The sequence below is a fragment of the Bicyclus anynana genome, chromosome 22 (genome assembly GCF_947172395.1).
Source record: "Bicyclus anynana chromosome 22, ilBicAnyn1.1, whole genome shotgun sequence".
Classification (NCBI taxonomy): domain Eukaryota; kingdom Metazoa; phylum Arthropoda; class Insecta; order Lepidoptera; family Nymphalidae; genus Bicyclus; species Bicyclus anynana.
The window spans coordinates 7,943,707-7,968,834 of record NC_069104.1 but is presented as its reverse complement, the minus strand read 5'-3'; the positions used below and the strand labels follow the sequence as shown (position 1 = coordinate 7,968,834).

At 37.7% G+C, this 25,128-nt stretch overlaps 2 protein-coding genes and 1 non-coding gene across 3 annotated transcripts; 1 reads left to right on the top strand and 2 right to left on the bottom strand.

Annotated features, from left to right (window-relative positions):
* Positions 1–897: 897 nt before the first annotated feature.
* Positions 898–969, bottom strand: Trnap-agg (transfer RNA proline (anticodon AGG)). The gene has a single exon. It is a non-coding gene; the product is annotated as a tRNA-Pro (tRNA).
* A 777-nt stretch (positions 970–1,746) lies between these two features.
* Positions 1,747–7,726, bottom strand: LOC112054341 (endochitinase). The gene is made up of 7 exons (XM_052888363.1): positions 7,672–7,726; positions 6,813–6,979; positions 5,454–5,619; positions 4,703–4,919; positions 3,836–3,959; positions 3,154–3,348; positions 1,747–2,436 (listed from the first exon to the last, which is right to left on the bottom strand). Exons 1-7 carry the CDS (start codon positions 7,724–7,726, stop codon positions 2,155–2,157), a joined length of 1,206 nt encoding a protein of 401 aa, XP_052744323.1. The 3' UTR covers positions 1,747–2,154.
* A 7,003-nt stretch (positions 7,727–14,729) lies between these two features.
* LOC112054340 (endochitinase) lies at positions 14,730–24,787 on the top strand. Its single transcript, XM_024094101.2, has 9 exons — positions 14,730–14,750; positions 15,393–15,462; positions 16,012–16,175; positions 17,866–18,028; positions 18,914–19,136; positions 20,469–20,592; positions 22,123–22,317; positions 23,452–23,730; positions 24,758–24,787. Exons 2-9 carry the CDS (start codon positions 15,399–15,401, stop codon positions 24,779–24,781), a joined length of 1,236 nt encoding a protein of 411 aa, XP_023949869.2. The 5' UTR covers positions 14,730–14,750; positions 15,393–15,398; the 3' UTR covers positions 24,782–24,787.
* The last annotated feature ends 341 nt before the right edge of the window (positions 24,788–25,128 follow it).

The following is a 25,128-nucleotide window of genomic DNA, read 5'->3' as shown; positions in this document are numbered from 1 at the left end:
CCAGAACCTCCCCTATCTTCCCATTAATATCGATTAAGCCGTTTCAAAGACTAGCCCGGATGTACAGAAAGACAGACATACAAACAAAAATTAAAAAAAGCTTGCTTGTGGTTTTATAACGTGTAAATAACTATAAGCAATTGAGACAACACAGTTATCTTAAAATCGGACCTTATTGGTACTATAAAAGGATAAGCATGGTCATATATAAAAATATTAATTATAGCATACGTAAAAATTCTACATTTTCAGTACGATATCAAAGTGAATCTTTTTGGCATATTTGGCTGGACTATACGGGACTTAAACTATTCAACTTTACGGGCACCGTGTGAGTGGATACTACTTTTCGAAAGAAAAGAGAAGGTCCATTTTAGATCCACTCTTGTACCCTGCATCATTAAAATTTAAAAAATACATGGTTTTTGTTAAAATCTAAAGAAGATTTTTAATATATATCAAGATGGCGCCAATAAAGCAACCATGACATGACAATTGACAGCAAACGTCAAAACGACTACTGCGTTGAAAACGTCATCAATCCGCCATTGTTACCCTTATTACGCATGTCTCGGGAGAGAATAAATATTATTTCGAAAGAATTAAAGTAAATTCGTAAATTTGTATAGTGGAAAATAGTTAAAAAAATAATTTCTTTTATTTCCGCTAGGGTACAATGACTGATCCTAGGCTCCGAACAATTTTGGACCATCTCCTTTAAAACCTAGTATTTAAAGTCCGTGAAAGAGTAAATGAGAGCTAGGTGGGTAGGTGGTAATGGAAAGGGATTTAGTTTTTTACAAATCCATAAGATTTGTGATGCGACACGCGGACGAAGTCGCGGGCGTCCGCTAGTATATACTAAAAGAAAAATTTTGTTGCACAAAAAAGTTGATTGGGCTCGTCCGGGATTTGAACCCGGGACCTCTCGCACCCTAAGCGAAAATCATACCCCTAGACCAACGAGCCGGTTGAGAGATACGTTAAAATTTGTGATAGTTATAATCGTCGGAGTAACACAGCGAAAGTGAAAGGTGATTTGATACGACCGTATGTATTCATGGAATTCTTTTTCGTAATTCTATCTATAGATAATAACTTACTCGCATTTTAGTGTGGTGGGTCCAGGCTCTATATCCCTTTTTATAAGAAGGGAGACCTAGCCGTATTAACAAGTATCAGTATTGTGAAGAGCTAAAGTTTGTGAGCAACTAGAGTACTCTGGATCTATTAATCCGATTAAAAAAAAAATACCAATAAAAAGCCACATTATTTCTAAGTGCAATAGGCTATATTTTATTCCCGTTTTCTTTCAAGTTAGCCTATGACTACAGTCTCACCTGATGGTAAGTGATGATGCGATCTAAGATGGAAGCGGGCTAACTTGTTAGGAGGAGGTTAAAATCCGCAACCCTTTCGGTTTCTACACTACATTGCACCGGAACGCTAAGTCGCTTAGAGATACGCCTTTTCCGGTAGGATGGTAACTAGCCACGGCTTAAGGTCCACCAGCCAGACCTGGACAATTAAGAAAACCTCAATCAGCCCAGCCGGTGATTGAACCCAGGACCTCCGTCTTGTAAATCCACCGCGCATACTACTGCGCCACGGAGGTCATGAAAATGAGAACGGGAACTACTATGTGGAACCCGCGGGCTTTGAAGATCATGAGAAATATAAAATTTGATTATGTAAAAAAGAAAACTCAATAAAAATCAGTCATAGATTATATTTGTAAGACAGACATACATATAAACTCGGAAAGGCATCGACACCGTCCAGTATTTCTGTTTTGAAATTTCTTACGAAATTGCAAAGCACAGTAAGCAGCGCCAGGGCCAGGGACGATAGCCATGTGGCACGTCGATCCTCTTTCTACAAACATCAACGCTTCGAAAACTAACAAAATGTATAGGAATGATAGATTTAATCGATTAATTGATCACGTGACCAATCGATAGTGAATGTCATTCCCATACATTTTTAATTTTCTAAGCGTTAGCGTTCATAGAAAGAGAATTGATGGCTACAGGCCCTAAGCGTAACCAAACTAACGTCTCTCCGTATAGCCCGGAAGCTGGTGGTCATTTTGATTACGTATTTAACTCTGGACGTTCCCTTTCCAAATCGATATATGTGTGATAACCTTATCTTTTAATCACACACTGGTTCCGGCACTGTATAAGTATTCATGTACGTATGTAGCGTACTTAACAACGGTAGCTTATCTCCACAGAGGCCTCTAAAATCGTCCAAATCTAAAGCCCAGGTCATAGCTCCGAGGTAGCCCTTCTTCTTGATGAATTCCATCTTGATTTGGAGACTTCTCACGTCACTGTAGCCTACCCATTGGTTATCTTTGTAAGCGTAGGGGGCTTTTCCAATGTTGTCCCATACTTTAGTCCAGCCTTCTTCGTTCTGCAGTTTTGAGCAAATCTGTAGAGAAATTCAATTGTTGTTAAAACTTTTGATATCATCTAACTAACCAGGCAAGAACCTGGTGACAATGGAAGCTGGAAGGGTGTTACACATCTTCGCAGTGAGTATTCGAAAAGTGGATAAATCACACTAATCACTCTAATATTTTATAGGCGAAAGTTTGTGTTTAAGTGTGTAAGTAAGTTTATTCCTTCTTTACGAGGCTAATGAAGCGATTTAGCTGAAATTTGGAATGGAAATAGATTTTACTCTGGATTAACATAATAAAGGCTTTCATCCCGGAAAAAATCATGGTTCCCGCGAGTTTTGTGAAAAATTGAATTCCACGCGGAAGAAGTCGCGGTCGTCCGCTAGTAAGGATATTAATAACATAAAAATGAAAATTTTGAAAACCCCGAATATTATGAAATTATTATTATTAACACTCTCGATCAAGTCATCAATATTCTCTTTCAGTGCGCTTTTATTCGAGATCCCATTAAAGTTATTTCCAGTTATTCCCCGTTTCACATCCCACAGCTTTCAAACGGTTCAACCGATTTCCATTAAACATGTCGAAGAACACTTGCACGTAAGTCACCTTTAATACAAAAAAAAAACTAAATTATGATCGCTTCATTCGTTCAAGAGCTATAGTGCCTCAGACAAACTGACAGACAGACACGTCAAACTTATAGCACCCCTCTTTTTGCGTTGGCGGTTAAAAATACGTACCTCAAAATATGCCCAGTAACCTCTTTCTTCAGTATAAGGCAAAGGATCGCCGCCACCAGCGGTCACGTTAATTGGAGCGCCTATACCAGTTTCTGAAGGCGAAGCAAGTATGAAGGACCGACCGTAGAATGGGACTCCGACAACAAGCTTGTTGGCAGGGCAACCTAAGTCCTCCCACAGTTGAAGACCATCACGCTGGAAATAATTAATCATCATCATAAACAATCCTTAAACAGCTCACTGTTAAGCACAGAGGCGAGGAGAAGAACGAAGATGGAGAAGATTTAGGCTAATAGTCCACCACGCTGGCCCAATGCGGATTGGCAGACTTTACACACTTAGATAATTTAAGAAAACTCTCAGGTACGCAGGTTTCCTCACGGTGTTTTTCTCTCACCGTTTGAGACACGTGATATTTAATTTACACATAACGGAAAAGTTGGAAGTGCATGCCCTGGACCGGATTTGAACCTATGCTTTCCGAATTGAAGGCGGTGGTCATATCCACTGAGCTCACGGCTGTCAATAATTTATTATTAGCATTTTATCATTCTCAAGTGATTAATCTATGCATTCTCATTTCTCTCTTTTAGATAATTATGACCATTTTGGCGAAATGGTCATAATTATCTAAAAGAGAGTAATTTTTCCCTTCTCTTCCTAATTTAGTTTGCAAAATTACCACATTGACATGTTTCAAGGCACCCAAGTCGCTCGGTCGCCTGTTTAAAGGAGCGTGGTTATCTGCGACTCCATCCGAGTTTGCGCGAAGATCGTAACCCATCACGTGGACAGCATCAAGTACTCTGGAATTAATTTCTATTATGAAAATAGTTTTCTATAAATAAAGTTACCTATCTATATTTCCAAAGGTCAAAAAACTATCCGCCATTCCATGACGTCATAGTATTAGCAATCATAATATTCATGTCATACTAAATGAAGACCGACTTTTTGTTTAAAAACAATCTATATGCTTTGACTCACAGTTTTCCTAGAATCTCATTACTTTTGGTGTAAACGAATTTTTGGTGTAAACATTAAAAATCATGGTTTTTTAGTAAAAATCTGAAAGGCGAAAACTAGTAAACAAAAAAAAACATACATACAGCCGAACGTAGAACCTCCTCCTTTTTGGAAGTCGGTTAAAAACTTGTTAGACTTATTGTTAGACCATCATCGGACAGCATTTACGGACATTTAATCAAAAGTTCAATTTTTAATAGATTTTTTTAAATACGAATCCACGAAACTAAAGAGGGAAAAATGTTCATACATCATATTATACACGTCGAATTGTTACCTTCTCTTTGTTTTTTGTAGGTTGAAAATTAAAATTTGGTAAAATTTAGGTCTCAAAAAAAATTAATATATTTCTTTATGATCTACAACGGTAATGAACAATTTAAGACAGTTTTTATTAAAGTGTCAACTAGCCTATTGCCTGCCGTACTTACCAATGTTTGGACCATAGTCTAGCAAACCTTCAGCCTTCGTATATGAGGTATCTGGTAACGCAGGCTTTCATTATACAGTAATGCAATCTTACTTGCAAAGTCCAGGTACATCGTAGCCATCTTCGAGTCTGGGTTTAGTCAACGGAACTGCAGCAGTTAACTCCCAGCCCTGTTCATCAAAAGGTACTCTCAACTCTTGACAAAGAGCAAGGAAATTAGCTTTATCCTCTGGTTTGCCGTCTCGGTCGGTCGCTCCTGGGTATTCCCAGTCCAAATCGAGACCATCAAAGCCGTAGTCATTTATGAATTCTAAAATAAAGTAATAATATTTTTACTTCTACTTATACATACTTCCACGAGGCCACCTGTATACCAGTCATCATCATCATTATCAACCCATAATTCGGCTCACTGTTGAGCTCGAGTCTCCTCTCAGAATGAGAGGGGTTAGGCCAATAATCCACCACGCTGGCCCAATGCGGATTGGCAGACTTCACACACGCAGAGAATTCACTTTCATCCGTCCACACCCTTGTTGGATAATAATAATCCTGGGTTGTTATGGGATAGGCAGGGAGAGTGACTTGAGTGGAAAAGGGGAGTGTTTGTTAACAGTCAAAGGCGCCTCTAACCCTACACACATCCTTCACAAGTGTGTGACTCCATTCAAGGTCATTCTCTGCCACTCAGGGTTTATTTGTAATATTCTTAGAGGGAACTGTTAGACCTGACAGACTTTCATTCAATAATTGTGTTTTGGCAGACAACCGCTTCTGATGTCAAACCGACTTCGACATATATCATATTTATATATATTTATTCCGTTTTAATTATCAGACTTACTTATTATGCTATCAATAAAGGTTTTCCTTGAAGCTCTCGTAGACACCATTTTGGAGTACTTGGCTCCGCCTTCATTCCAGCCGCCAATCACTACTATGAATTTGACTTCAGGATAGTCCACTTTGAGGGACGTAAAGTTTGCAAATCCCTTTGTTTCGATATCCGACTGTAAGCATAAGTGTATCCTTACTATCTAAACTAAGAGTAGCTTCAACCTCTCCTCGAGGAACTGTCCCCATAGCCAAGTGGTACGTCGATTCTCTTTCTACGATCGCTAGCGCTTTGAACACGAGACAGATATATGGGGATGACAGATCTTGACCACGTGACCTGTCGATAGCCAATGTCAATCCATACATCTTTCAACGACTAGAGGGGCTAAACTCAATACGAAGCGATGGGTAAAGGGATTGGAGGGGCAAATTTTTAAATTTGCTCCTCCAATCCTTTAAAATTGAAAAAAAAAATTTTGAGGCAGGCCCCTCAGGGAGGAAATCTTTCATGCCCTCAGATTTTCAGAGCCCTCAATATTCACCAATATTGGTTACCATAGACACACCGGACTAGCAAATTATTTCAAAAATATTCAATCAGTAGGTACATCAGAAGTGTTTTTCAGTGAGTATTTCCAAAATCGGACAATCCGAAAATTTGAGCGTAACCTTACAGAACGAGATTGTTAAATATAATAAAATGAGTAGGTAGATTTTTTTTTCAACCACCATAATCATTAATTAATCTTCCTGTATACTTATCTACCAAATCGAATATTAGATCCATGTGATGCTCGAGTAAGTACATTTTTAGCAACAAAGGTTCTACCATTTTTGATTCTATAGTTTTTTAATGGCGAATACCAAATCAAGTTAATTATTCACTACTAGCTGACGCTGCGCGGTTTCACCCGCATGGTTTCCGTTTCCGTTAGAATAGGGGTATAATATATGGCCTATAGCCTTCCTCGATAAATGGGCTATCTAACACTGAAATATTTTTTTAAATCGGACCAGTAGTTCCTGAGATTAGCGCGTTCAAACAAACAAACTCTTCAGCTATATAATATTAGTAAAGATTAATAACGTTTACAGTTTCCTTCAAACCTAAAAACAAATTAATTAAGATTCTCGATTTTGGCTAGAGGCTTGGCCGCGGCTAGTTACCACCCTACCGACAAAGACGTACCGCCAAGCGATTTAGCGTTCCGGTATGATGTCGTGTAAAAACCTAAATGGGTGCGGATTTTCATCCTCCTAACAAGTTAGTCCGTTTCTATCTTAGATTGCATCATCACTTACTATCAGGTGAGATTGTAGTCAAGGACTAACTTGTAAAGAATTAAAAAAATACATATATTCTTACCTCAGGGTCCAGTATTTTGACTTCGCCGGTTTCAGTAAGTCCGATAAAGGAATACAGTATATGAGTGCAGAGACTAACTGGGATATCTTCGACGCTGTACCGACCTATGCCATCGCGGTACACCGCCCAGTTGGTGTAGTAGCATACTACGCGGGCTTTGGTGTCACCTTGCAAAAGACATGATAAGTATTGTTAAGTCATCATCATCATCATAATTATCCGATCAACTGCCATCATCATCATCATAATAGGTTAGTTAACACTTTTTTTTTAATTAAATTTTGGGGGTTTCAAAAAGTTAAAAAAAAAATATATATTATATACTAGCGGACGCCCGCGACTTCGTTCGCGTGGAATTCAGTTTTTCACAAATCCCACGGGAACCTTGCATTTTTCCGGGATGCAAAGTAGTCTATGTGTTAATCCAGAGTAAAATCTATTTCCATTCCAAATTTCAGCCAAATCGCTTCAGTAGCCGCAGCACAAAAGAGGAAAAAACATACTTACAAATTTTCACACAAACATTTACCTTTATCATATTAGTGTGATTTTTTGAGACATCAACATTTACTTATAGGAAGTTCTCAATTCAACGAGTATGTTTTTTTTTTACCTCACAACTTCGTAATTACTAAACAAATTTCTTTTTTGTTAGAAAAAGAAATTCCAGATTGATCCCATTTATTTTTCATAAAAATCGGTTCAGCTAATTTTGTTAAAATGAAAGTAAATAATGAAATTGCGCGTACTGTGGTGAACACACTAAAAACATAAAAATAAAATCTTTTTAAGAAAATATTTAACCGACTTCAAAATTACAAAAATACATCATGAAGAAGCAAGAAAAATAAAAACTTACATTCAGCATGAGATAATGCCAGCAGCACAACCAATGCAGATATAAAAATTCGCATTGTGATCTGTAAAGAAAATGTTATATTTAGTAGGTAGTACTTAGGGTTGCCGCGATAGTACGTATTAAAAACTTCACAAGGCAACTCCCATCCCAAGTCACCGTGCCCATGCTATCCGAAAAATACTTTAATTGTTTTATTGCCTATTGCCTAAGACGTGGAACGCTGATAACTGTTTGTTTCCTGCTATATTTGAGTTTCTTTACAGTTAGAGAAACCAGAATGGGGATGATGACAGTTTTTTAAATTGTATGTATTCTCTTCTTGGTCGCATTCTTCATTGCTGAAGGTCGTGTCCGCACTGCAGTTCCTTTGATGCATTGTTAACAATTCCCCTCCACACACCTCAGCTTTTCTAATGGCTGTTGTTACAGGGAGGTCAGTGAGTAACTTAAACTGGTCAGACCAGCGGGCAGATGATCGGCCGCGTGGTCGTTTCCCCTCCACCTTGCCCACCACTATTAGTTTATCTAGGTTATCGGGAAGACGATGGGCTGATATTAAAAGAATTAAGTAAAGCGAAATTGTAGTCGATTCGTGAGATCGTAGGATATTTATGGGCGTTCAAACAAAATTATATATTTGTTGGTTAAAAAATTTGATTGATTTTGAAATTTTATACCTAATCTTATTTATTTTACATCTAGACAATTTTTGATTTTTATGTATTAATTAGAATTATTATTGTCCTAATTTACCCGAATGTCTCATAAAAATCAATGTAATGAAACATAAGATAACTAGGTTTCAACACATTGACCTTACTTTGAGGCAGTTAGCCCTTGACTACAATCTCTTCTGATGGTAAGTGATGATGCAGTCTAAGATGGAAGCGGGCTAACTTGTTAGGAGGAGTATGAAAATCTACACCACTTTCGGTTTCTACCCGGCATCGTACCGGAACGCTAAATCGCTTGGCGGTACGTCTTTGCCGATAGGGTAACTAGCCACGGTCGAAGCCTCCCACCAGCCAGACCTGGACCAATTAAGAAAATCTCAAGCTGTCCATCCGGGGATCGAACCCAGGACATCCTTTTTGTAAGTCCACCGCGCATACCACTGCGCCACAGAGGTCGTCAAAAAGTTTTTTGTTTTCCGTGGTCTACCATAGTTATACGTATACTTACCTATGGTATACCTACCACGGGAAACTATGTTACGCTCACTCATACCTATGGTAGAAAAAAGGGATGACAAACTTTCAGCTTTTATCAATATTTACAAAGTGAAAGTCTGGTCAATAAAGGCTCTATAAAAATCTACTCCGTTCTATTTTCGAATCGCTATCCAAGAAGTTCCACGTAAAAAAAGGTTTTCCTATCTATTAACTCTTTTCACGGATAACCGGAAATTTGGCCGAATTTATAAAATATTCCGCTACATTAGGCACCTTCCGACCAATTCTGTCGTAATCAATCATTTTGTACTGCTACCACTTATAATGGTATTTTAAAAACGAACATAGTGATTAAAATTTTCGTAGCGCACATAATTTACTAATATATACATATAGGGGAAAGCTTTGATTTTAATTGATTATGAAACACGATACGGGAAGCTATAGAAATTAGTCGTCACTCGAACTTTAATCGGGATCATGGATGGTTGCTGCCCACAGCGTGGAAACCGCTATTTCTTTCATTGTCACATACAACAAACTTGGAACAAGATAGCGTTAGTTCGGTTTGCTTGCAAGAAGACGAGTCTAATGAAGATGACATTAATGAACCATCGGAGAGTGTAACGGAACCTTCACTCCTCACCACTCAACCCCTCTCCCAGCGCGCAATGCGAGCAGCAGCGCGTCGCGCAGCCGCTTCGGAGTTTGGATCGTGCCACGATGCAAGAACCAGCTCATGACTAAGGGCCCCGTATGGGTTCGTGACTAGATGTATCACGTGAATTTTAGCCGAGTTTCGTAATAAATTAATAGAAACAATTTAAGTAAAATTATTAAAACATGCGAAAGATTGTACTTACCAATGTACCAGTTTATGTGAATAAGGAAGTATTGTGTTCAAACCATCTATTTATACACGCAGGTGCTGTGCTATATTACGTGAAGAATACACCAAAAATAAAAAAAAAACTTCTATAATTATTATATAATAAAAGATTACACTAATATTAGAAAGTTTGTGTGTTTATTGTGTGTACTCTTCACACGTCAACTACTGAACCGATTTAGCTGAAATTTTAAATGAACATATAATAAACCCTTTATTAACATGTAGATAATTTACCCCGCCGCAAGAAGCATTACCAAGTTTTAGTTATACATTGTTAGTGAGTGTCTGATACTCTTTCACGCGTCATTTACTGCACCGATTTAGCTGAAATTTGAAGTTATGTAGATTATACCCTTTATTAATACGTAGGTAGATTATCTACCCCGCCGCAAGCAGCATTGCTGAGTTGTAATTATACATTGTTTGTTAGTGTGTTTGATACTCCTTAACGCGTCATCTATTAAACCGATTTTGAAAATTCTATCAACAATATAAAGCCACGTTATTTGTGAGTATCATATGAGAGAGACAAATATCTTAGTATTCCATGGATTCACCGTGCAGGTGACGGATAAATCGCGTGGTAGAGAGAAAAACTCCGAGCAGAGTCCTGGACTTGTAACTACAGGACGTAGGGTTAAGGAATTCCTTGACGATCGATCAACACTCCCCTCCTCCGCTCGTGTTGTTCTCCCTGTCTAGCCAAATTTGGTAAGATCCTATTAGAACAGTTTTGGATACCTGTTCTAATATAGAACTTGCTGCAGTTCTAGAGAGGCCAAGGTCTTTAAGCAAGTTATAGAGAGATTTTGCTGGTAATCCTCTCGCATTTACTTCTACGGCGTAAAGACTAACTACATAGCCATTTTTATTTGTTGGGTCATAATAATATATATTCACTTTTATGCTGTTGTGTTTCAAAACGGAGGTCCTGGGTTCGATCCTCGGCTGGGCAGATTGAGATTTCCTTAATTTGTCCAGGTCTGGCTGGTATGAGGCTTCGGCCGTGGCTAGTTACCACCCTACCGTCTAAGACGTAACGTCAAGCGATTTAGCGTTCTGGTACGATGCCGTGTAGAAACCGAAAGGGGTGTGGATTTTCATCCTCCTCCTCCTAACAAATTAGCCCGCTTCCAACTTAGACAGCATCATCACTTACCATCAGGTGAGATTGTAGTCAAGAGCTAACTTGTAAAGAAAAAAAAATGTCAGTCTTCCGATTTCCTAATTCCCACGGGAACGGGAACTACACGAATGAAACCGTCGGACTTCTGCTAGTAACTAATATGTTGCTCATAAAATTCTAATTTCCGCTTAGTTACCAAAACTAAAAGTGTCTCAAATATTTTAACAATTGTTTTCTTTTCATATTCAATTAATTAATTAATTATGTAATACTAATATGTAAGCAGACAAGTCCTTGAATGCAGCAAAATTCAAACCATTGTCTGATCAACGTGACCAAAAGTATTTCTGTATGTCTCTTAGCACAGATGTTTCGTACACAAACACACAAAACAAATAGAAATTCGATATAGAGTGACGCTTTTGGAAAATTACCATATCTTTTGATATCAAGACAATTATATACATATGTATATACAATCCAAGTGTCTGTCTGTGATTTGAAAATAGCACTTTTATCAAGTGCTTATTTATTTACTAGATACTAAAACACAAACAATTCTTTTAAAAAGTTTTATCTATCAGTTTGTCCGGGCTAATCTCAGGAACGGTTGAAATGATTTTAATGGAACTTTCTCTAGCACTTACTAGCAGGGGCCGATCCAGTAATTTTGCCGCTCCGGGCAATGACAAATTTTGCCGCCCTTTACATACACCAAAATTACTTTTTTTATTAGTATATTAGTATATTGTCGGAATAGTATAAATTTTTTGTTATGTAAAAATACTAAACTAGTTGAATATAATACTATAGTAGAATAGGCTACTTGCCTCTTTTGTAAACAGTGTCTAGACTGAATTATGGAAGCTAAGCTATATTTTATTTTGTCCCGTCAATAATAACCAGTAAAAAAAATAATATTAATCAAAAAATATCTACGTAAAATTTTTGCCGCCGAAACACAACACATTAGCAAGTGACGTCATTCATAGAGATAACAGTGTGATTGGCGTTTGCAGTGATTTGATTATATCACGTCACCGCAAGCGCCAATCAGCCAATCACAAAACGATGCATTGTAGCGAATGACGTTACAGTTTATGATTGGCGTTTGCGGTGACGTGATAAAAATACAATTTTGTTTTATAAAAATATTACAATTACGAGATTATTTTCGCAAATAAAAATGTGATTAGAGTTTCTAGTCATCTAAACTGCCTCTATGCAAAAAATCTTCTTAGTTTTGTACAGCAGGCGAGTAGCCTATTGTTGCACTTCATTTTTGCCGTTCTGGGCAAAAGCCCTGCTTGCCTGGATCGGGCCCTGGATACTAGAGGTTATTAAGGCTACTTTTTATTCTGGAAAAGGCATAATTCCTGCAGGATTCAGTTCCCGTGTAAAATTAATCTGTATCAGTCGAAGTCGCGGTCGTTCGCTAGTAGTAAAATATAATTTCTCTCATGCCATGAAAACAAACTACTAAATTATTAAACAAACTATTAAATTATTTTTAATTTTTAAATGTACTTTATTAACCGACCAAATAGAGAGACATTTTATATTCAATGTCATATACAAAATGTGCATGAATTTGATTATTTATATACTAGCTAGCGGACGACCGCGACTTCGTCCGCGTGGATTTCAGTTTTTTACAAATCCCATGGGAAACTTTGATTTTTCCGCCATGAAATAAATATGATTTTTCCGCGATGAATAGCCTATGTGTTAATCCAGAGTGAAATCTATTTCTTTTCCAAAAATTTCAGCCAAATCGCTTTAGTAGCGTAAAGGAGGAACAAACATACACACACAACTTTTGCCTTTAAAATATTAGTGGAGTTCCTACTATGTACTTACGTATAATAAAATAAATATACCTACTTACCTACTTAAACAATACTCATATCACTATCTAGCCCCAAAGTAAACCTAACCTGTGTCATGGGTCTTGTATTTTTTTTATTCTATGCAAGTTAGCCCTTGACTACAATCTCGCTTGATGGCAAGTGATGATGCAATCTAAGATGGAAGCGGGCTAACGTTAGGAGTATGAATCCACACCGCTTTCGGTTATACACGACATCGTACCGGAACGCTAAAACGTTTGGCGATACGACTTTGTCGGTAGGGTGGTAACTAGCCACGGCCAAAGTCTACCACCAGATCTGGACCAATTAAGAAAACCTCAATCGGTCCAGAAGGAGATCGAACCCAGGACCTCCGTCTTTTAAATCCACCGCGCATACCACTGCGCCACGGAGGTTTTCAAAAATCCGCAGAAGGACCAGTCTGACATACATCAGCGAGTCTGAAGTGGCAAATGGGCAAGTCACATAGTTTGAAGAGCTAAATGGACATTGGAACCCCAAGGTGCTGGAATGACGACCCCGCATCGTAAAGCCCCGCACCGCGCAGTGTAGGTCGACCTCCCACTAGGTGGACCGAGGACATCAAAGGATTGCAGGGAGCCACAGGATGCTGGCGGCTCGTGACCGTTTTTACATGACTTCTAATAAATATTATGAAGAGGAAAATATAATAAATTTAATACTGGAAGGGTTAAGGCTCTGGATAATTGAAGTCTTCTGTATTCAGTACTTATCTTATACAGGATGTCTCGTAAATAGTACGACTTACCTTCTTATACCTACTCATCAGGGTGACCTCTAATATCAAGGCCTATTATAATAAATTTTTTACGGTTTTTAAGTTATATTTCAATAGCTAAAGCTCAAAAAGGATTGACTACAAATAAAAAACAAATTAACTTCATCAAAGCAATAACAAAATCATCTAGTAATCCTTACTCAATCCCAGGTTCTGCACCTGATTGGACTTTATTAATGGATACGTATGAGAAACATTATAAAATCCCAGCGGATGTCGCTATTTCGAGATTTAGACCAGACATTTTCCTTTTGTACAAAAAACTAAGCAAATAGTACTTGTAGAGCTTACTGTGCCGTGGGAGACTAACATTCCGAAGGACCACGGTATAAAAGTGAATAAATATTATGACCTAACAAATGAACTAACTAAAAATGGCTATGTAGTTAGTCTGTACGCCGTAGAAGTAGGAACAAGAGGATTACCAGCAAAATTTCTCTATAACATGCTTAAAGACCTTGGCCTCTCTAGAAGTGCAGCTAGTTCTATATTAGAACGAGTATCCAAAGCTGCTCGAATAGGATCTAATCAAATTTGGCAAGGCAAGACACGAGCAAAGAAGGGGAGTATTGATCGATCGTCAAGAAATTCCTTAACCCTACATCCAGTAGTTACAAGTCCTGGACTTTGCTCGATGTTTTTCTCTCTACCACGCGATGAACCCGGCACCTGCACGGTGAATCCATGGAATGCTAAGATATTCGTCTCTACAAAATACAAAAATCTCTATCTTCAATGCAATTTAGTCGTACCATGATGCTGAAAAATTACATATACGTCGATTTTATACTTGATAAAATAATTGTTCCAATTAATGAAACTTAAATTTTTTGTATGATTTTATTTTTCCAAAACCAACTTAGTTTTTTCATTGATATGAAATAAGAAAGAACGTTTCAGTGTACTTACACTAAAATTTGAAGTGTTTTCACTGAAGTGTTTTCAGTCACTCGTTCTTAGTTAATTTCTCCCCAAGTAACAAGTAGATATTCTTATAAATTTCAAATTGTTTTATTAACTGTACACTATATAAAAATATTCTTTTTAATAAAAAAAACAACAAAATAATACACAAATTCATTAAAAAATAACTTTCAGCTTTCAGTAAACACCCTGTAACACGGAAATGTTTACACAGACGTATACCTACTCGTATAGGTATATAACCGCGGTAAGGTGGAGATCACACATTAAGGCACGGCAACGCTCTACAACTGTTGTGAGTATCTCTCATCTTGTCTATTTTATTTAATATCATTGCTGAAATAGCTCATTTGATATTAAGGGGATAAGCATACATTCATAGATATAGGAACACTAGCGAGTTTTCATAATAAACAGCCACATGAAACCACGACCATGCATGATGAGCATAATAAGTTTAAAACTTTTTATTAAACGCAAGCTTATAGAAAAGTAATTTTATAGTATTAATGAACAGTTAAACGACAAAATATCTTGGAAATGAAATGCACTACATGACTTTTTACTTGTACAACTAAATGTTGAATGGTGATAATCTAAAAAAGAAAAAACCTGTTTGAGTTGGTTGTGGGCTCTTCTCACACTGAGGCGTTTTGGAACCCCTCGTATTATCACCATCATCTAATAATATTATTACTTGTAGTTTGGAAAGTGTAAACTAAGCCTAATTGAAATAAATTAACTTTGATTTGATTTGTGTCTTAACAATTATTAATAATAGCTAGTTGGTAAATTTCGTAAATGTTTACTACACTACACTTTTACGAACTTCCAAACTTGAGTTGATTATAAATAAACGTAAGGTTAAAAGCAGAGGAAGTAAATATAATAAAAAAAAACTTTAGAGTTAAAACAGAATCTTACACTTTTGTTGCAGGTCATAATGAAGTTTCTTATACTAGTCTGTGCGGCTCTGTTCGCAATTAATACTGTCGAAACAACTGCAAGTAAGTACAACAATTTATTAATAAACACCGGCCAAGAGCGTGTCAAAAAACGCACAATGTTGGGTTCCGTAGGTTAAATGAGCACTATAAACCCTTTTATAACAAAATTACTGATACACTCTATCACTATCACACACTAAGGGAAAGACGAAAAAGAATTGCCTCACTTTACATTTTTTTTAATTTTCTTTTTACCATTTCATAGACCTAATTAATATATATACCCATGTCAAATTTCAGCTTTCTAGTTTTAACAAACTCAGAGTTATCTCACAAACAACTTTATCTATTACCAACGGAATTGCATGAATTATTTTAACAAAATTATTCAAAATATCTTCAATGTACAAAATTAGACCTGTTGAAGTTTTATTATTAGCAATTTTGTATTTGCTTATAGCAATTCGACCGCCTTTGCATGCCAATTCTTAGTTTAATATATTTTATTAAATGTTTGTTTAAATTTATTTTTGTGTGCAATAAAGTATTTCTTCTTCTAACTCTTCTTATAAGTATAGATAGATTAATTTAATAAGACATTTCTGACAGAGAAAACCAAAGGAGTGGTAGTAGGTTACTTCAATGCTGACGCGCAGGACCGCCCTGGAATTGGAAGTTATGGGATCGAGAATATACCTTTTAATAAGTTCACGCATCTGATATGGGCATTCATTGGACTTACACCTGACACCTTTGAAGTCCAGACGACCGAGGTAAGTGACGTCATCACACACTCGTAACTAATAGGGTAGTTGACTCATATATAAATAGATTACGAATTGGAAGGAGAAAAAAAAATGTGACGGGACGCCTGGCAGATGTGAAACATCGACATTATTTTGTAAAAGTAATATGCAGAAACGAACAGAGGGCCTAGTGGCAGTTTGATAGTGTTACTGTCACGTATCGTAAACGCGAATTTCTAAGGAATTGAAACAGCGCCATCTAGTGGCACTACTGCACAACTGTTTAAATTCAATATAAATTTGCGTTTACGTCAACGTGATAGTAACAGTATGAAAATATTGAAAACTCCCACTAGGCACACAGATTGTGATAGGAACTAAATACGTCTTAATGATACGGAGTATACACTATAAGTATCCGAACTCAGTGTAGCGAGAGAGATGGCTTAACGCCGGATCGAGTAGGAGAGAATAGCACAATCGATTGCGTATGGCGACGCGTCGCCACACCGTACACACTACTGCATATAGACTGTATATATATATACCATCTTATAACGTGGCGACGTTTCGCCACGCCAGAAATCGGTTTTACGTCCGGCTATAGATGTTTCAAATCAAAATCTCGGGAGCAACGCCAAAACCGAATCTAGGAGGTCATGCAAAGACATAAATTGAGGAGGCCAACTTTTTTTTATTCTTTTACAAGTTAGCCCTTGATTACAATCTCACCTGATGGTAAGTGATGATGCAATCTAAGAAGGAAGCGGGCTAACTTGTTAGGGGGAGGATGAAAATCCACACCCCTATCGGTTTCTACTTGACATCGCACCGGAACGCTAAATCACTTGGCGGTACGTCTTTGTCGGTAGGGTGGTAACTAGCCACGGCCGAAGCCTCCCACCAGCCAAACTTTTTCTACTGCAAAGTAAGCTTTTCCAAAAAACGGGATTAATTATTTTTTGTATGTACTTCTGATGGTCACATTGAACAAAAAATGTACCAGGCAAAATTGTACATCTAGCATAAAAACATGTAATAAAATAAAAATTCCAAAGATGTAAGACATTAGTATAATATTTTCTAACACTTTGTCACAATTGCTATTTGTAGAGAATAAAGGGCTAACTTTTAAAAAAAAATGCTGCATACAACACTGTCATGTACAGTAGAGGTTTTGGGTCGAGAGGGCATTACCCGTAAAAAAAGGAGATTTAAACCCACGTCTTACTAGACACGGTCATAAGTTAGTTATTTCTTCAAATAGTAAACACATCTTTTGTAGGTTTGGGTGTACCATATAACAAGATCCCCAAGACTGTGATGGACCTGCCAATGCATAGCTTTAAGCAATGTGATAAAAAACGTTAACTTAATCGAGGTTACTACAATATTGATGAGTTCCTTAATGTTAAAGATGCTTGGAGGCCGTTGGATCACCTTCCACCTTCACACAGGACGTGAAACTATAAGAAATTGTAATGTTGTCATCAATTGTATAAAAAAACGACTGTTGAGTTTCTTGCCGGTTTCTTCTCAACAGAACCTTGCCTTCCGAACCGGTGGTAGAATCTTTACAAATAGTCAATTGACGTATCAAAAGTGCTTGTAAACTGAGCCTACTTGAAATAAATGAATTTTGAATTTGAATTTAAAACTACTACTAGCTCAGGAATGTTACAGTTTAATATCGAACTTATCAACCGACTATTTGCAGAGGGGCGTGAATGGTGGATACGAGAAATTTACGTCTATGAAGGAGCTTCATCCCAATTGCAAATTCATGGTGTCCATAGGTGGTTGGGACGATGGTGGAGCGAAATATTCGAAGATGGTTTCCACAAGTGAATTGAGAGCTAACTTTATTAATAGTTTAATTGGTATGTGTTTTTTTTTTATTTTTTTTTTATTCAGATAACTTACGCTAACTTATCCTAATAACTATACAAATCATGCCCACGTGGAATCTGTGAGACTCCACGTCCACAGTAGAATCAAGAAAAACTGACGTCCATAATTAAAGGTTAAAAAAAAGTTTCATTTTTTTATATTTATAAATTCATTAGCGGACGCCCGCAACTTCGTCCGCGTAGAATTTTTTCACAAATCCGTCGGGAACCATGGATTTTTCCGGGATAATAAGTAGCCTACGTGTTAATCCAGGCTATAATATATCTTAATACCAAATTTCAGCTAATTCGGTTTTCGCAAATCTCAGGAAACGATGATTTTTTCAGGATAAAAAGTAGCCTATGTGTCAGTCCAGAGTAAAATCTAATTCCATTCCAAATTTCAGCCAAATCGCTTCAGTAGTAGCGGCGTTAAAGAGTAACAAACATCCAAACATCCATACAAACTTTCGCGTTTATAATAATAAAGAAGGATATTATTTTGACGGCCTCCGTGGCGCAGTCGTATGTGTGGTGGATATACAAGACGGAGGTTCTGGGTTCGATCCCCGGCTGGGCTGATTGAGGTTTTCTTAATTGGTCCAGGTCTGGCTGGTGGGAGGCTACGGCCGTGGCTAGTTACCATCCTACAAACAAAAACGTACCGCCAAGCGATTTAGCTTTCCGGTACGATATCGTGTAGAAACCGGAAGGGGTGAGGATTTTCATCCTCCTCCTAACAAGTTAGCCCGCTTCATCTTAGATTACATCTTCACTTACCATCAGGTGAGATTGTAGTCAAGGGCTAACTTGTAAAGAATAAAAAAAAAGGATCAGTAATGCCACTATTTTTCTACTACGATCTTATGTTTTCAGAATTCATGGACCTATACGGCTTTGAAGGTTTTGATCTGGACTGGGAATACCCTGGTGCAGCCGAACGAGATGGCGTGCCAGAAGATAAACAGAACGTAGTTAGTTTTCTTCGAGAATTGAGACAAGCCTTTAAAGATCACAATGAAAATTGGGTTATAACGATGGCTGTACCAATAACTAAAACCAGGCTCGAATTAGGATATGATGTACCTGCAATTTGCGAGTAATTATACTATTCAATATCTATATCTATACTAATATTATAAAGAGGTAAAGTTTGTAAGTTTGTAACATTCTTTAAATGGGGTAATCTTCGGAACTACTGGTCCGATTTCAAAAATTCTTTCACCAGTAGAATGCTACATTATCGAGGAGTGCTATAGGCTATATTTTATATTGGTATCATATATATTAGCCGAGTTAACACAGTTTTTGTCATACAGGTCGGACCGAATATCCTCTTAAGCAGACTTATTCGCATGCGCTGCCTTAACCATTGTGTAAAATTTAAATTAATGTATGGAGGCTTTATGTATCTTTAAAAGTTCTACAAAAAAGTCCGCGACACCATATATCTATCTTCTATATATTAGCAGATATAGTACCTTTTGTGTTTTAAAAATTATTAATTTTATATACTTAGGTTTGCGTCATTATTTATGCTACTTAACTTAAATCCTTATCAAAATAAATTATTTCATAATCACAAGGACATTATGGAGATAAGATTATAGTATGTTAATTAGTTGAATAGTTTCGGAGATAATACAAAATTTCTAAAAGACGCAGGGTAGGGGTAGGGGTAGGGTAGAGGTAGGGTTTGGGTAGTAGTAAAGTTGACATCGAACTTTACGCGGACAAAGTCACGGGCGTCCGCTAGTTTACTATATTTTTACCCAACTACAGCAAAGCCAAAACGAGGGTTTTTTAGCATCTACTTAGGGCCTATGATCACCACGTTTTTAAACGCGCTGTCGACGCCCGTTTATAATCTATACTAATATTATAAAGCTGAAGAGTTTGTTTGATTGTTTACTTGAATACGCTAATTAGCCGAATCAATATAGCATTTACCGTCAGATACAGCTCTGATTTCGATGATTTTTTTCGTACCCTCTTTTTTCCACCTTTAGGGTTGGAATTGTTTTTTTCAAATCTTTATAGGGCGTATTTCGAAATATACCCTTTACAAAAAATAAAGAATTATCAAAATCGGTCCACTCAGTAAAAAGTTACGCATACATTACAGTTAATGGGAAAACATCAATCATCTTCCATTTTCCTACTCTTAGGGTTGAAATTGTTTTTCCAAATTTATATGGGAATATTTTAGGTATTTTTTTATACCCTTTCTATTAAAAAAAGAATTATCAAAATCGAACTACTCAATAAAAAGTTATGCTTGGTTTTACATTGAAATGAATGAAAAAACAATTAATCGTACCCTGTAATTAAGCGTTAGCGATCGTAGAAAGAGAATCGATGTGAAACTTGACTAGGGGGTCTCATTATATACCTGTACCTCGTCGTATATGCTTATGTTTAATCATTACAGATTAGTCGACCTGGTCCACCTCATGACATACGACCTCCACGGGAACTGGGACGGTAAGGCCTATAACCACGCTGTCTTCCAGGGACGACCAACAGACCCTGCCGACTTTAAAAACATTAATGTGGTACGTTTTTCTTTTATTTAATAGCTCTCATAGTAATAGAATCCTTTATTCAGCTAAAAAAAAGAAATTAAAAAAATCAAGAAGAAATTACAAACTAATACTAACAGAGCTTACAAACTACTTAAAGATACCTATTTAAATTACAAAGTTCCTCTGTCTGTACTTAGTATAATAATATAATAAAGAAATTCAGCTGAATGGGGCGCTGCCTCAGCTCGATACTACAGTTGAGAGCTGTAGGAGTTAGATTTACAGTTAAAGAAAGTTAGAACCTTCTGCTTAATTAATAGACCTTAACATTATTTTAATCATTAACAGCCGATGGACGTCCTCTGCTGGACATAGGCCTTTTCCATGGACAATGCAACATTTATAAAGCTGAAGAGTTTGTTTGTTTGTTTGATTGAACGAGCTTATCTCAGGAATTACTCGTCCGATTTGAATAATTATTTCAGTGTTAGATAGCCCATTTATCGAGGAAGGCTATATATTATTCCCGTATGTCTACGAGAACGGGAACGTCAGCTAGTTATTTTATAAAGGAAAATATACAAAATGATTATATGACCTGTTGTACTGTATGGATAGAAGGTTGGGTGGTAAAAGAATGTGATTAAACAAAATGCTTTTATTAAGATGTATGTGTGGTGTTACAAGAGTGCATAAAATTAAGAATAATTTAATAATAAACAAAATGTAATATACCTACGATTAATTCACTCCAAGGGTTTGTATTAACTTGAATATTAAGCTGATTTTTAAAAACTCTTTAAATCTCGATTATCTCAGAAATAGATAGGTATCACATTTATTTTAACCACCCGCAAGGAATGTATATTAATTCCAGAAAAATAAGAGGTTGAGGAGTAAAATGTTAGTTTGGTATGGTTTGCTATTTCGAGATCTAGACCATACATTTTCTTTTTTTCCAACGAAACTAAGCGAACACTTGATTGATATTTCCGATATAAATGTTCCGCCTTTATGTTGCTCAATAACCTTTTCTGTCTCCCAATGAGTATTATATTAAAATCGGCTTAGACGTTCCATATTTTAGCCTGGATATACAGAAAGACGGCCTCCGTGGCGCAGTGGTATGCGCGGTGGATTTACAAGACGGAGGTCCTGGGTTCGATCCCCGGCTGGGCAGATTGAGATTTTCTTAATTTGTCCAGGTCTGGCTGGTGGGAGGCTTCGGCCGTGGCTAGTTACCACCCTACCGGCAAAAGACGTACCGCCAAGCGATTTAGCGTTCCGGTACGATGCCGTGTAGAAACCGAAAGGGGTGTGGATTTTCATCCTCCTCCTTGACAAGTTAGCTCGCTTCCATCTTAGACTGCATCATCACTTACCATCAGGTGAGATTGTAGTCAAGGGCTAACTTGTAAAGAATAAAAAAAAAAAAAAGACAGATAAACATTTTAAGCTTGATTATGTTTCAGTATCGTGGAAAACACAGTTATTTTCAAATCACAGACATACATAAATTTTATTTATATTTGTATTGATGATGTATTTTTTAATTTGCAGGTAGATGGACTTCAACTATGGGAGGATGAGGGTTGCCCTGCATATAAGCTCGTGGTCGGCATTCCATTCTACGGCCGATCCTATGTCCTTAAATCTGCTTCTTCACATGATATTGGTGCAGACTTAGACCAAGCAGCTGGCGGTGCTGACCCTGCTCCCTACACCAATGCTAGAGGATTGTGGGCATATTACGAGGTTAGTTGATTTCTATACCATTACCATTTTCTGCGTAGTAACTTGCCTCGTTTGTCCAATGGTTAGCCTTTGTGGTTTCGGATTACGAAGTCCATGGCAGATATTTAAAAATACCGACCAAATTGAGAATTTCCTCCTTATTGAAGTCGATTAATAATGATACATATTACCTGAATCATCATATGATCCAGTTAGGTAGGTTCAATTTCAAGAAAGAGGTGAACCGCCGAATCCAACTCGGCTGGGCTGCATTCGGGAAACTTCGCGAAATCTTTTCGTCCGAAATTCCTCAGTGCCTGAAGACAAAAGTCTTCGAACAATGCGTGTTTTCAGTGATGACATATGGATCCGAGACTTGGTCGCTAACTATGGACTTCACATATCATCATATCAGCCGATGGACGTCCACTGCTGCAGGACATAGGCCTTTTGTAGGGACTTCCAAACATCACGATACTGAGTCACCTGCATCCAGCGAATCCCTGCGACTCGCTTGATGTCGTCAGTCCACCTGGTGGGGGGTCGGCCAACACTGCGCTTACTAGTGCGGGGTCGCCATTCCAGCACTTTGAGACCCCAACGTCCATCGGCTCTTCGAACTATGTGCCCCGCCCATTGCCACTTCAGCTTCGCAACTCGTTGAGCTATGTCGGTGACTTTGGTTCTTCTGCGGATCTCCTCATTTCTGATTCGATCACGCAGAGATACTCCTAACATAGCTCGTTCCATCGCCCGCTGTGTGACTCTGAGCCTTCTTATGAGGCCCGTAGTTAGCGACCAAGTCTCGGATCCATAGGTCATCACTGGCAACACGCACTGTTCGAAGACTTTTGTCTTCAGGCACAGAGGAATTTCAGACGAAAAGATTTCGCGAAGTGTCCCGAATGCAGCCCTGCCGAGTCGGATTCGACGGTTCACCTCTTTCTAGAAATTGACCTACCTAACTGGATCATATGTCCTACGTATATGTATTCGTCTACAATTTCGAGTACAGCGTTCTCAACTATAATTTTGTGGAGCGATACATGAGCATTACACATTATGTTTACGCTCCTTTACAGAGTTTATATATTGTGACGAATTATAGAACCTCGTCCTTTTTTAAAGCAATAAAAAAAAATGTTTTTTTTCTAGATTTGCTCAAAGTTGCAAGATGAAGAAGGTTGGACCAGGGTTTGGGATACTTACGGAAAGGGTCCCTATGCTTACAAAGACAACCAATGGGTAGGCTACGATGATCCGCAAAGTTTGAAAGTCAAAATGCACTTAATCAAACAAAAGGGTTACGGCGGTGCTATGACCTGGTCCATTGATATGGATGACTTTAACGGAATAAGTGGGAAAAAGAATCCATTGCTTAGTATCATGCATTCTTCCATGAAGGACTATATTGTGCCCAAACCTAAACCGGCTGTAAGTATTTCGAAACTAATCATTAATATATTAAGCCTTATCTAATATACCGTCGTCATCATCGTCATCAACACATATTCGGTTCACTGCTGAGCTCGAGTCTCCTCTCAGAATGAGAGGGGTAAGGCCAATAGTCCACCGCGCTGGCCCAATGCGGATTGGCAGACTTCACACACGCAGTGAATCAAGATAATTCTCTGGTATGCGGGTTTCCTCACGATGTTTCCTTCACCGATTGAGACACGTGATATTTAATTTCTAAAAAGTGAGAAGCGTGATAGCCCAGTGGATATGACATCTGCCTCCGATTCCGGAGGGTGTGGGTTCGAATCCGGTCCGGGGCATGCTCCTCCAACTTTTCAGTTGTGTGCATCTATTATATACCTACTAATAATATAAAGAGGCAAAGTTCGTGAGATTGTAGAGGATCTAATGATCCGATTTTAAAAATTCTTTTACTGGTGGCAAAGTAAGTTCTTTGCGAGTATCATAGCATATTTTATCTTCGTATACGCGGGGGGAACCGCGGGGCGACGGCTAGTCTAATCTAAATCTATACGACTTGCTTATATTTCGTACCACTTACTGAGGTAACATTACTTACCTTAAAATAAAATGGACAAAAATCATGTTGGTTTTGCAAAAGGTTGTGATAATACCCCTGGCCAATAGCCATGTGGCACGTCGAATCTCTTTCTACAATAGCAAACGCTTCAAAAATAAAAAAAAAGGAATGTTACATTTTTGTTATCGACAGGCCACGTGATCAAGTCATCGAGCGGATCTGTCATTCCCATACGTTTTTTCAGTTTTCGAAACGTTAGCATTTGTAGAAAGAGAATCGACGTGCCACATGGCTAAAAGCCCTGATTAGAGAACCACTAATTAGAAACAGTTTTGTAGGATATACATACTCGTTTTGCTGCGGCACTGATGTTCCTGTACTTTCCAATAAGTACGAGGTCAATTGACCTCGTACCGCAGCGAACGTGTTAAGAAAATTATTTATAATCTTTTTTGGTTTCAGACTAACCCAGTTAGCCGGGTCTAATAAAAACAATAACTTACCTAAGGACATTATGAGAAAAAGTTGCACCTACCTACCCATTTGTTGAAATTGTTATAACAGTAATTATTTTCTGGTTTGAAACGATTGTTATGAATATGAACAGTTATTTGTCATCTCACGTTGGCATGTGCCTTTTTAATGTATCAATCTTGAATATTGTATTCATTGTCATATATCTAACTTGTATTCCAGACGGATTTTGTAGCACCAAAGTGATAATCTAATGCCATGCGATGATTTGATGTTAAACAAAAATTACTTCATTAAAAACTTTTGTTGCTTGTGATGTTTCTGTTTCTGTTCTTTGATTAATCCTATTCATCATCAAC